Source organism: Buceros rhinoceros, unplaced genomic scaffold (genome assembly GCF_000710305.1).
Source record: "Buceros rhinoceros silvestris isolate BGI_N320 unplaced genomic scaffold, ASM71030v1 scaffold38334, whole genome shotgun sequence".
NCBI lineage: Eukaryota > Metazoa > Chordata > Aves > Bucerotiformes > Bucerotidae > Buceros > Buceros rhinoceros.
Genome location: NW_010409779.1, coordinates 1,029 through 13,767, shown reverse-complemented (window position 1 = coordinate 13,767; position 12,739 = coordinate 1,029). Strand labels below are relative to the sequence as shown.

The window sequence follows — 12,739 nt, the reverse complement described above, 5'->3', positions numbered from 1 at the left end:
CTCTCTCTCTCTTTTTCGCTCTCTTTTTCTCTCCCCTTCATTTAATGCAGTTTAAAGTTTCAACTACTGAATTTTCTTCTGCACAATTTCTGATAAGGATATCCCACCCTCTTAAGTACAGTTCATTGAAAACAAATCACTGAAAACCTGCTCAAGGGCAATTTCAGAAGAGAGTACTGAGGAGGAAGAGACGGTACACCAAGCTTCCCTTTATTTTACCCTCATATAATTAGTAGATCTGCAGAATTGCAGAGTTCTTGAATTCCAGGAGGCCAATGGTTGTTGGTTTTTTTAATGTGGCGATTCTGTCTCTCATTCTGAGGGCGAATGACTCCTGAGATGCATTTGAGTGAAGCTGCTGCTGTAATCTGTAAAGTGGCTTCCAGGTTGCCCCTCAGCCTGGAATAGTGTATCTAATGATTTGTTGTCAGATTTCAAAAACATTTTACAGATTTCCTGCTACTAGCTAGCATTCTTGCTCCATTGTGTTCAGTTACTTTCATACCTTACATTCTCATCTTAGGAGAGGAGATATGTAAAACTAAACCAATGAAAAGAAACTGGTGGATGTAAGAAGGCTTGTTACTGATTTTAGGATGAAATAAACTGAAGTCACTTGTCACCCATTATTTCTCCTCATGTTTGAGCTTACATCTTTATACGTTGTTACCAAATTATGATCTTGCTTTCAGAACAGAAATCATGAATTTTTTCTTTTGTAGTTTTATTTTTGCGAAATATACTTATGTAAAGGGCTGTTTCATACCAGCAATTCCACTGGCTTTGCTGTTATAGTGTAGGGTTGTATTACTGAGCTGGTATTTGCAGGAGAAGGACTTGGATTTATATCTGTAAAGCATCCCATACGTCTGTGGTGCCAAGTAATTTTGAGTTTTGCTTATTACCAATGGATGCAAACAGAAAAAAAGGGCTGAAAAGGAAAATAGGGTAATTTTAGATATTATGTTCAAGTGACCTTTTCAAGTGACTGGTTTTCATACACAGAGCTGAATTGTTCAGTAAGAAAATATGGGTATTGTTCACTAGACTGGGTCAGGTGACCTAGGATTTTTAGGATTTTTTAAAGGTAAATGTTTTTTCCTAATGCCTTAACTGTTCAATTTCTTATGAAGGTAAAAAATTTGAAAACACAGAAATGTTTGGCCAGTATCCACTCCAAGTCAATGGCTTTAAAGATCTGCATGAGTGCCTAGAAGCTGCAATGATTGAAGGAGAAATTGAATCCCTCCATTCAGAAAACTCTGCAAAGTCTGGTCAGGAGGTGAGTTAAGTGATCCTGTGGGCTTGTCTGAGGGTGGTGGTGTAGTGCTCTTTATTTTTCATTAGGGTTTGTGGTTATTTTTTATGTGACTGGCTGTGCAGGTTTTGATGTCTGGTGGAATTGGATTGTTAATTTGGGGGCTTTGTATCTCTTTTGGAGTATCCAGAATATCATTTTTTGTATTTTTCATAAGATATTAAGTTTGTGCTTATTAAAAGCTGGCACGATTAAGTGTTTACAGTGGCGATTTGGCACAGGCTGGTTTCCACCTGTTGCTGGTACTTGATCTCCAGAGAGGTCACGGGTGTAATATCCCGTGGTAGCTGACCACTGCTCTGACTGACTTGCTGCCCTGCGCCATGCTATAAACAGCAACTGCGACTTGTGCGTTTGACCATTGATCGAGAGCGTTGTTGATACTCCTCTGTGCCTCTGTCTTATACTTCCTCAGCACCCTGGCCTTCTTTCTGTCTCCTTTTCACTGATGTTTCTCAGCGTCATTCTCTTTGCCCTGTACAATTGGCAGTTCTCTTCCTCTTTGCTCTCAGTAGTCGACGGACAATGCTTGTTCTATGGGCTTGCTGTTCCTTCCAGGAGAGGTCTTGCTAGAGCAGGAGGCTGCCAGATGTCAGAGCATGACTGGAAGCATGGGTGGAGGGATTCACATGGAGCCGCGTTAAGAAGTGGGTTGTGCAGCGTATGTTGTTGGGCTGAGGAGATGAATGACATCTCTTGTGCTGAAATCACAGGTTAGGGAAAAGAGGTAGTTGGATTGATGGTGGTTGTAGAACCAAAAGTGTATGCTCTGAAATGTCCCCTCTTGGTGCTGGCATGCACATATATGACCAGTATTTTGCTATGGCAGAGACTTTTCTAATAACCTGTGGGTTATTTATATGGAAATACCGGAATCTCTACTGCCTGTAAAGGCTGAGCTGATTTCTCTTTACACAGTTATTTTAAAGATGTGAAATCTTAGAAAGTTTCTTTTACGTAATAAAAAGTTCAGGTACGGTTTCCTCCTTGATGTCAATCTTCTGCATTAATGAAATTTTGCTTCCTTTAATCATATCAACATTACACACGGGATAATTACTAAGCCTAATGATGCACACTGAAATATTGTTCAGTCCGAAGTTCTATTTCTGGTTTTGTTACCAACAAAAATTTTAAGGCATCCTTTTTTCGGGTCATATTGTTAACAAGCATTTTCAAAAACATTTACACATCTTTACTGGATGTGTTCTTTTTCAGGATGTTTCATTTTTTTTTTTTATTTCAGCACTTGTAGAAATGTTTTCTTATAATGAGCACATTTTCTGAACTTTAACTGGAAGAAAAAATAATTCTCACAAATATCTTGATAGAAGCCAAAGTTCAAGTTTTGCAAGGTAAAATCTTGTATGTACCTACTCCAAGAGCGCAATTGTTCATCTTGTGGACTGAAGGCTGTGTGGCAGTTAAAACCTGTCTACATTCACGCTTAAAATTCCACTTAAATGCTTAACCAAAATGTCAAATTTGGGGGTTTATTTTTGCTTTTGTTTTTGAGGTTTTTTAACCTGTAATGTCAGGAGACTATGGGCAACAGAAGGATAGGCTTTACAGGTCTGAAGTGTTAAGCTCTGAGTTCGGTGAAACTGTGAGAGTTTTAATCATCTTAGCCTCTTAGCATGTGGAAATGGGAGTGAAAAAGTCATATGACAGACTGACAACAGTAGCAAAACAAGAAAGGTGATGTGTTAAGTCCTGATCTAGAAAAACAGTATGCTGCATTATTACCAAGTCCAAGTAAATTGGTTACATTTCCCTGAGCTGAATTAATTTATTTACAGTGGTTGCTGCTGTTGGTAGTTATATTTAAACATAAAGCCTTGAAGATGATACAGTGCATTGGAAGGTTTGGAAGTACTGAAGGATGCTGAATTTCTTGCAGTTTTAACAAAATCCGTCTCTGCTGAATTAAGACTTCAAGTGGCATTCATCCAAGCTGTAGATGTCAAAGCTTAAAGAGAATTATATTAATGTGTTGAAAGATGCTCAAAGTAACATGTGATTTTTTTTTTTATATTTTTTTTCCTCCTCTTGTTCCCACCATTGTCTTTAATGAGATATTTGGCTTCTTGTTCATTATTATTACATGATGCCTAAAAGCCTCAGCCATGGAGTGGGATGTCAGCAAACAAGCTAACAGACTAACAGAATAGTCCCAAGGAACTTAAATCCAAGTTCAAGAGAAGGTGGAGGTCAACATGCATACTTGGAGTTAGAAAGTAAGATAACATTTGTCAGCATCATGATTGATGAACTTCAATACAGTCAGTCATTGCTGACAACAGCTCAGTCACTATTAAGTGGTTTGGGGCTCTTGCAATAAAAGGATTTTAGGCAGAAGGGTTATGGTGTGGCCTTGCTGAATTTAGCATTGAAATTTACACTGTGTGAAGTGGCTGCAAGAGAGAGGGCATGATTGTCACCTTTAAACCTGAAAAGGCGGCTAGTGGATGTCGATACAGGCAAGAAAAGGAAAGGCGTATCACTTAGCATGTAAACAGATAAGAGGAGTGATGCTGAAGAAATGAACTAGGAAAATTCAGCAACAACCTGGACATCTTTAGCATGACAGGGTTATGTATACTAAAGCCAGGCAAAGGAGGAAGAGAGGAAACATTGTGCTGAGATGTGGAGTGGTGAGAACATAGACCCAAATTTTAGCCATTAGCACAGGAAGAAAAGGCTGACTTGGAAGTATTGTAAGAAAAGACTATTCGAGATATTTGATTGCATGGTTCGAGGAGAACTTGAAGTGAGCCGAGTCAAATGCCATGTTTGGGCTATGGGCATTGCCATCAGAAATACATGGCAGTAGTGTCTGCAGCAATCATGGAAGCCTGAATTGATGATGAGACATCCAAAATGTATTAAATTAATAGATCATGGGTTTTATGTTGTAGAGTGGGGAGAAAAAAAGAAACTCTAATGCTGGAGTTGGAGCTGAATTTGTCTTGTAGTTGAGAAACAAAGTATATAAGGAAAGAAATTAGTTCTAAGGATAGACCTCTACTTGAATACTCGGAGAAAACTGGGATAAGATGATGATAGCTTGGGTTGGTCCATGGATGGATTAGCAGTGATTAGAGATGTGCAGAAACTTCATGAGGTTGCTAGTATGGAGGAGATTGCAAGAAAAAGTATCAATTTTACAGCTTGTCTGACCCAGCCCAGGGTACTTGCTGATCCTGCTTCGGAGGAGGTCATTACAAACTTTGAGTGGTATCAGGTGAATGAAAGGGTCATAAACTTGAGTCTGAGGGATCAAGTGGGAAGAGCACTTGATACGGTGTTAAACACTCTTGGTGGCATTGGAGAGTTGAAAGAGAACGGGACAGTTGGCAGGCAGTTGGCAAGTGTAGGGACATTCTTGGTACGAACGAGACAAATGTGAAGGAAGAAGCTGTCTGGCCTACTCAGCTTTAATGCAGATAGTGACAGGTGAGTTGAAGAGCTCTGATGCAGCGTGGTTGACAAATGGCCTGCATTTGCAATGAAGGGGAAGGATAGGAACTTAGGAAAGCTTTATGCCAATCCACCCTCTAAAACCAGTTTCTTCCATAGCTCTGTCAGTTTTCAGGTGGTGTTCCACTATTACTGAAGTTCTGCTATTGGAAAGTGTTCATTGTGGTTTTTTCTCTTTTTCTTTTGTTCAGCACTGGTTCACTGAGCTTCCTCCTGTCTTAACTTTTGAGCTATCAAGATTTGAGTTTAATCAGGCTTTGGGGAGACCAGAGAAGATACACAACAAATTAGAATTTCCTCCAATTTTGTATCTGGACAGGTACAGTATAATATTATCAAGAAAGTCCTAGTATGAATATTAATTAAATCTCCTAAGTTTGATAAAGCTGGTGCATCTGATATTCACTTAAATCACAGTAGATTTCTGTTCTAGCTAGACTAGTTAAAATTTTCATGCGTTTCCAATGTTTCTGAAAATATACACAGATATCTGCTTTGTGCCAAAACCTGATTGCACTTCAGTCTTTAGTTTATTGCTAGGTAGTTGTGTACACAAGCAAAATACTCTGAAAAAATCACACTGTGTACGTTTATCTGTAGAGGTAAAACACTGTTACGGCTTTCAGTTAGGTGCTGAATGTTATACATGAGCCTAAATAATGAAACAGGAGTATTGCTATGTGTTTGGTATTTAAACCACTTAATTAGGAAGCTTTCTAATACACATTTGTCATCCATGGTACGCACAGAGCTTTTGACCCTGGGGTAGAAGCATGCTGTGAAAACTGAAGGAGGGAAAGTTTACCATTTTCTTCTCCATTCTGTTCTATTGCTTAACATGTTGCAGGTTCTAGAGAACGTGAGAGAGAGAGAACTTCTAGCACTAAGCAGTATGGTTGATAGGTATGGACCTCAGTTTCAGTGTTGGGATACTATGGGCTGACACCTCTTTCTAAATTTCATGTTTTACAGGTATATGCACAAAAACAGAGAAATAACAAGAATTAAAAGGGATGAAATCAAGAGACTCAAAGAGTACCTCACAGTTTTACAACAGAGATTAGAACGGTACTATAGATAACTGTGTAAATGCAAATAATATTATGGGCTACAGAGAATAACTTCTTTCAACTGTATGCTTGGTGTGTAGTTACTTGCTTTAGATTTCCCTCTGCATCTCTTTACTTTTACCATTTTCCTTGGAAGCTATATGTGAGTGCAGTAATTCTAGTGCATGAAACGTGCTAGGAAAGACTTTATTTAATTGCAGTCAACCAGGAAAAAATAGGGGTTTTTTCTTTTCTTTTTTTTTTTTAATTTGTATATGTGAGTCATGGCATTAATACGTTTTATGGTTAACAGATATTTAAGCTATGGTTCTGGTCCTAAACGATTCCCCTTGGTAGATGTCCTGCAGTACGCCTTGGAGTTTGCTTCCAGCAAGCCGGTGTGCACATCTCCTGTTGATGACCTGGGTGCTAGTGCCCCTGCCAGTGGCACGCTGCCAGCCCCGACCTCTCCCAGGTAAGGACTGCATCCTGCTTTATCCAGGTGAGAGTCTGCTTCGTTCACCAGATTAATACAGTTAGGCATCTGCTAAGGGGTGTAGCATAATGTTTCTACTCTCTTCCTAGAGCTGTTTTTCAGCACTACAGACTTAAATAAACAATGTTAAAAATCTGAATTTGTCTCGTGCTTAAAAAAATGTCTTTTTTTTTGGTGGAGAACTACCATTTTCAAACAAAGTGCAATTCCACCTACAATTTTAAATAGACAAAATATCTGGTGAGGTCACTGCTTTCCAAGTGAAGAATCTGAATTTGGGCAGCGTGTATGTGCAGCAGAGCTTCAAGGTTTCTGGTGTACAAATTACCTGTTATTTTTTCCCTGAGAGTTAAGCTCCTTTTCTGCATTGCAGCTTACGCTTTTCTCAGAGTTTGTCAGGAACCTAAGTCTGACTTTTTAAATACAGAGTAACCAAAGTATCAGAGAGATAAAGATACAATAATGTTTTTCTCATTATTGAAGCTAGTAACTCTATTACCAACAGTTAATAAAGTATAATGTAGGATGGGACTTGGCTAGGTGAATGCTAATAGTTTATAACGTTGCTTTTTATATTGCATTTAGAAAGTAGGGTTCTGTGTTCTGGACCAGTCAGGTTGGTTAACTTTGTAGTTCAGGAAATTGAGGTAAATGAATCTGAAAAGCCTTTAAAAGATTTCAAACGTCTTACTGGTATAATGTCAGTAGAAATCATGATGACTGATAAGAGAAAACAAAAAGCTACCACTGCTTGCATGAAATATGGTATCAAAAGTAATACACTTTGTTCGAACTCCTATATAAGAAGTTTATTCTGCAAAAATGTAAGTATTATGACTTCTTTTTTGTCAGTCTGTAGAAACACAACAGTACGTTATATAGAGTGGCACTGCCAGCTCTTGATGTTCTCAAAACTTTCTAAACTACTGAAGAATACAGGTTCCTGGGGCTGTATCATGATGCTGTTCACAAAGTGCCCACAAAGTCAGTGGCTTGCTAGAAGGATCTTCAGATTCCTGTTGTGCATATGATTACATATAGGTATTCTTGTTGATGGGAAGAGGAAAATCTGTAACAGATTTTCATTTTTAGTATTCTGCTGCTCTTGTAGAGTTCTCCTAAGCTGGCTGCTTTGCTGTTTCAGAAGACTTCTTTGGATCAAATTTAGATGGTTTGGTGCTAAGTTTCTAGTGTGCTGTAAATATCAGAGGTCCCTTTGTTGGTGCTGTTCGGTTAACATAGGTTGTGGGTAGGTGACTGGAAAAAGAACGTCTGTTGAGGAAGAAGATGTGTCAATAAGTTATTAAACAGCGAACTTGTGTTTATTTGATTTTTATGGACACTGGGCCATAAGACAAGCTGCTGTGATTTTTCTCTCTGCAGTGTGGCAGTAAATGTTTCAAACCATGGTGATTACTTGTAAGTTGCTATTTGGAAGTGTTAAATAGCATTTCAAGTAAAGCAAACTCTGGCTTGACTGATTGAACTTATTCCTTTATGTTTGGCAGCCAGAGTTGTTAGTGTGCTCACATGTAGTATGCCTCAAAGATTTCAGATTTTACATGCTAATTTACGTATTGGTATTGTAGGTGCCTTTTCTGGGTTGCATTGTAGGAAATTAATACCTTTAAAATTTCTGTTTTCAGATAAAAAGCTTATTTTTATGGTGTAGGTTTTAGTCTGTATGTGTGATGATTCAATTTTTGTATTTCATCTTGTCAATGAATGCAGCACAGTAGAGCAGCAGGGGCCTTCATCTTCAGATGTTCCAAGCACATCTCCTGTACAAAGATCAGTAATACATAAACCATTCACACAATCACGAATTCCTCCTGATCTGCCAATGCACCCGGCACCAAGGCACATTACGGAAGAAGAGCTGTCTGTCCTAGAAGGCTGTTTACATCGCTGGAGGACTGAAGTAGAGAATGACACTAGAGGTAATGCCACAATCTGGGGAGCGCATTTGCTATCGGAAAGGATTTGTGGAAGTAGGGGAAATTGCCTTAATGTCCATGTGCATGTTCAGTTGCTTGTTTGTATTTCTAAACATAGCCCTAGCATATAGGAAGTGATGTCAGTTAAGAGACTGTGGTAGACTGGAGGTACATAAACTGAAGATGCAAACCAGGTGTTGAGTGAAGTGTACACATGTATTTCCATGCAGGTTTCTCTGTACGTGGTGTTGGGGAGGGTAGAATGAAACACAGGTTTCATCTGCACACATCTCTGCAGACCTGTCTGAGCCGTCAGCATGATAGTGGCTGGGCCAATGCTGTGACTTGGTGCTCTGCAGGAGAGTTTAGGGTAGAGTGACCCCTTCGTAAGGGAAAATTCAGCAAATTCAGAAGTAAAGGCTTTTAGGCTTTTTGGAGTGGGTAGAGCTTCCAGTCTGTTCAGTTGCTCTGAGGGAAGCAAGTGAAGTAGTTGTTCCAGGAGTGGTGGGCTTGGTTGAGCTCTAGAAAACGTGCAGCGGCATATCACAAATCACTCTCTCCACTTTGTCATCTAAGAAGGTTTAGTGTTTGGTATGTAAATAGACAGATGGACCGAATGCAAAACATGCCTTTGTGTGGCTTTTAATGAGATAGAATAAACATAGCCCTGTGCAGTTACGCAGCCTCATGGAATTTTTCTTCTAGATTTACAAGAAAGTATATCTAGGATACATCGGACAATTGAGATGATGTACTCTGACAAAACGATGGTCCAAGTAAGTATAATTTCTGCATGAGATAATTCAAAATAGATCCTTTTGTCACTTTTATTAAAGTTCTTAGATGCTTGAAAATAGAACAAGTATACAACAATTATACATAGTGGTTTGAGAAATTTCATTGCAAAGTCATAATGGGTTTTGCAAGCATGTTAGTTTATGCACAGTCAGGTGAAAGATGGCGTTACAGTATTTTACAGGTGACATTTAAGTTTAAGCAACTTTGATGAAAAGCCCAAATATGTCCTATCTCTGCTCCGCTTTTTTGACTTGAATGCAGAACTTCAGTTTTTATGTAACACAATAAAATTTTATCACTCCAATTTGACCATATTGCTAGGTAGTCTCACGGCTTTAAAGCAGCAAAGCTTTAGACACAAGAAACCATTATTTATGTTCTTTGCTTATTGTCATTGTGTATTGCAATTTCCGTACTAACACTTAGTAATTCAAGGCTCCTGACTTTAATTTGTAGTTAATAATGCCAGTGGGCTGCTTTATTGTTGTTTAGTTTTTTGTGTGTTTAGATTTAATATCAGTCTCAACCTTGACTATTAGTCTAAGCTGCCTTTTAGGGAGATTCTCATGCTGTGTAATCTGAACAGCATTTTGAGAATGCTTTACTATGGAGTCGTGGCTCCTCTAGTATTTCTTATATTCACATACTTATGTTCACTTACTTTGACAGCTTTTAAGGTTAAGGATTACTTCCTCTGTTACCTTCTGTCAGTAAAAAGAACTATTTCCTTCCAAGTAAGATCTGTTCAGCTTACAGCCTTCCTTGAGGTACATTTGCATCATGTACGTGGCTTGTAATAGTTCCTGGCAGCTGATCTTGGATGTTAAGGATTTTAGGCTGACGTGCCTAGATGGCTTGCTTTAAGCTTGCTACTGGCAGATTTTTTTCTTATTACGTGAGTTGTAACAGGAAGGCTACAGGCTACATGTTATCTAACAGTAAAATGAACTAATTTGGTGATCTTACATCCAAATAGCCTACTGATGTTGGCTTAGGTGTTATAGGAGGAAATACCGTTGCATGGCAAAGATCTTAGTCAGCCATCATTACAATGGAAAAAGGAGATTACTTAGGAAAACACTGTCCTAGTACAGGTTTATATAGACTAGATTTTTTTGTTTATTTTTGTTTTGAAACAGAATTCCGGAAATGGAGGAAGATGAAAATGGTACATATATCTGTAGAGGGGGTTCTGTGCCATGCCTGAAAGTAGTGGGGGGTGTGTGTGTGTGTGTGTGTGTGTGTTAAGAGATTGTTACGGAAAGAGTAGGTACTGAACCCATCTGAAATCGCATGCCAGAAGCGAAGGCTGCCCTACTACTGCTCAGCACACTGTGGTTGTTTGGCACAATATGGAGGAGGCAGGTGCCTATAGCTGTCTACTTTCCCTTGCCTGCATCTGGGCAATTGGATAGCCTAGTATTGTCCCATTCTCTGGGAGCAGTTTTACAGTGTTAATGTCTTCCTCTGAATGATACAGTTTCAGGACTGAAAGCTTTTCTCCTATGAGTGGATAGGGTCCACGTACATAAAATTAAGCTTTTTAAGGAAAACATATGATACTTGCAGCATACTTCCTAGTGTTTGCATGAACTATTTAAGAAGCTCTTCATCTTCTCCTTGTGTCCTCTTTGATTCTATGGAAACTACAGTTGTCCATAAAACCCTTGTCAAACTGTCATATCAAATGCATTATTGAAATTCTTACTTCATCTTGTCCTCCTGAATGAATAGATTTTATCAGCTGCCTATTTCATTATTTACCTTTCTTGTGTGAACTTGATGTAGGGAAGTGACACACAACTGTTTTTCCTGTGGGAATTCATCTTTGCTATATCAGCTTTGATATATCTATTCTGTATCTGTACCGTTAATTACTGTTGATACAGTGGCTTATCACAAGAGTTGACTGTTGGCACTGTTGCCCAGTCACAGACCTCTGTGGAGAACCTTCCTGGAAGCTCAGCATGGATGAGCTGATTCTTCAGAGTTGGAGGAAACAGTAGGGGCCCTAAGGCTGACCCAGTTAGCATGGTTTTAAGTAAAATTACTTCAATTCCTGAAATGCCTGGGATTTTATTGTCTTACTTTAGGGTGAAGAAATTTTATTGTTGAAGTCTAAAGAAACTTCACTTACCTTTTTTTTCTTCCCTTTTAATCAGGATTTGCATATATTTCTGCACATTGCATGTGCATAGGCTTGCAATCATTTTAAGAAGGCTTTCACACCAGTTTAGTAAAAGATGTCAAAAACCGTCAGAGCATTCAGAATTAAGGACTTGCTGTACACGTCTTCTGTTTGGGGGATTCACAGTGCGGTTTGGTCTCTGGGATGACAGACTATTTGATTCCAGCTGCTGTGCAGTCAGCCAGCTTTCAAGGGGAGTTGCAAAGTCTCCAGCACTTGCATGTAGCATGGAAGAGAATGATAGGTTAAAAATAACTTCAAGGAGTTTCTCAATTCGTACTTACCTATTTATGTATGGTTACTGATTATTGTGGTGGTCAAATGATATTTGCAACAAATACGTCGTATACCTAGTGTTAAATAGACCATTTATATACTGTCCAGACTATGACACCAGTAAAAGACTGTTTCAGGCTTTTCATCCTAGCTGAGCTGTTGCCATTCATGCATACTGTGTGTGCATAGCAGGGAAGATCAGTTTTCCATTTTATGTTGCATGTTCTGTTTCAGCAGGTTAAAATGAGCTTTTAAAAGATTTGTATAGTAAGAAAGCACTTATTCATTCTGCTCCTCTCTCTCTCCAGATTTCCGAGTACTTATGTAGAAAGTGTTTCCCAGTCTTACTTGTCAGTGAACACACAATGTGGGATACTCTTTACAGTGATCCTAAAAACTGCTATCTTCCTTCTCTGCCTCAGGAGGAGGAGAGGGTGTCTTCATGTATTCCATGCTTAGTAATGCTTTTACTGATATACTTAAAATACTGGGAAACAGTTGTATTCCTATTCTACTGTAAGGGTACCTTTGGATAATGGAAGTATTCAACTCCTAGATATTCCTCTAAATATACTCTCTTACTGGCACACAGAAAGCACAGAATTTATTACCTTGAATTTGCATATGCCTTTCCAGTCTTCATGACAAGTTTACCAGGCCAGAACTGGAGCAAATCATAGATGCTCAAGGGTGACATATTTGAGAAATTTTTGTAGATACAAAGAAAGTAGGAATATTAAGGAATTAAGAAAAGAGGATGTCTAGCAGTAAAGGCAGCAGAGTAGATTTTTATGCTGTATACTCCTTAATGTTTTTAAGATCCCATGGAACTAGTTGTGCTAAGTAAAATAGTTCAAAGACCCTTTGCTTGTTTGTTTTACCATTTTGTTTTTATTCTGTGTTGGGTTTTGATCCTGCTTAACTTCATTTTTGTTATTTGTATTTAATGTAGCTATTATTGCTGGCAGGTAGTAGGAACTAAACATTTTGGGTTTCTTTCTGCTTTGTTGTTTTTTTAAAGGTTCCTTATAGGTTGCATGCTGTACTAGTTCATGAAGGTCAAGCTAATGCAGGACACTACTGGGCATATATTTATGACCACCACCAGAACAGATGGATGAAATACAATGATATTTCTGTGACAAAGTCAACTTGGGAAGAGTTGGAACGGGACTCTTTTGGTGGTTACAGGAATGC

The 12,739-nt window shown here is 38.7% G+C and overlaps 1 protein-coding gene across 1 annotated transcript in view; it reads left to right on the top strand.

Annotated features, from left to right (window-relative positions):
- LOC104492737 (ubiquitin carboxyl-terminal hydrolase 25-like) overlaps positions 1-12,739 on the top strand; it is a gene marked incomplete at its 3' end in the record, with an annotated part of 18,368 nt that overhangs the window by 5,412 nt on the left and 217 nt on the right. Inside the window, exons 5-11 of the mRNA XM_010135325.1 lie at positions 1,134-1,282; positions 4,990-5,117; positions 5,771-5,866; positions 6,161-6,322; positions 8,075-8,283; positions 8,986-9,056; positions 12,564-12,732. Of these exons, the coding sequence (XP_010133627.1) occupies positions 1,134-1,282; positions 4,990-5,117; positions 5,771-5,866; positions 6,161-6,322; positions 8,075-8,283; positions 8,986-9,056; positions 12,564-12,732 (984 nt within the window). The remainder of the gene's footprint in view (positions 1-1,133; positions 1,283-4,989; positions 5,118-5,770; positions 5,867-6,160; positions 6,323-8,074; positions 8,284-8,985; positions 9,057-12,563; positions 12,733-12,739) is intronic.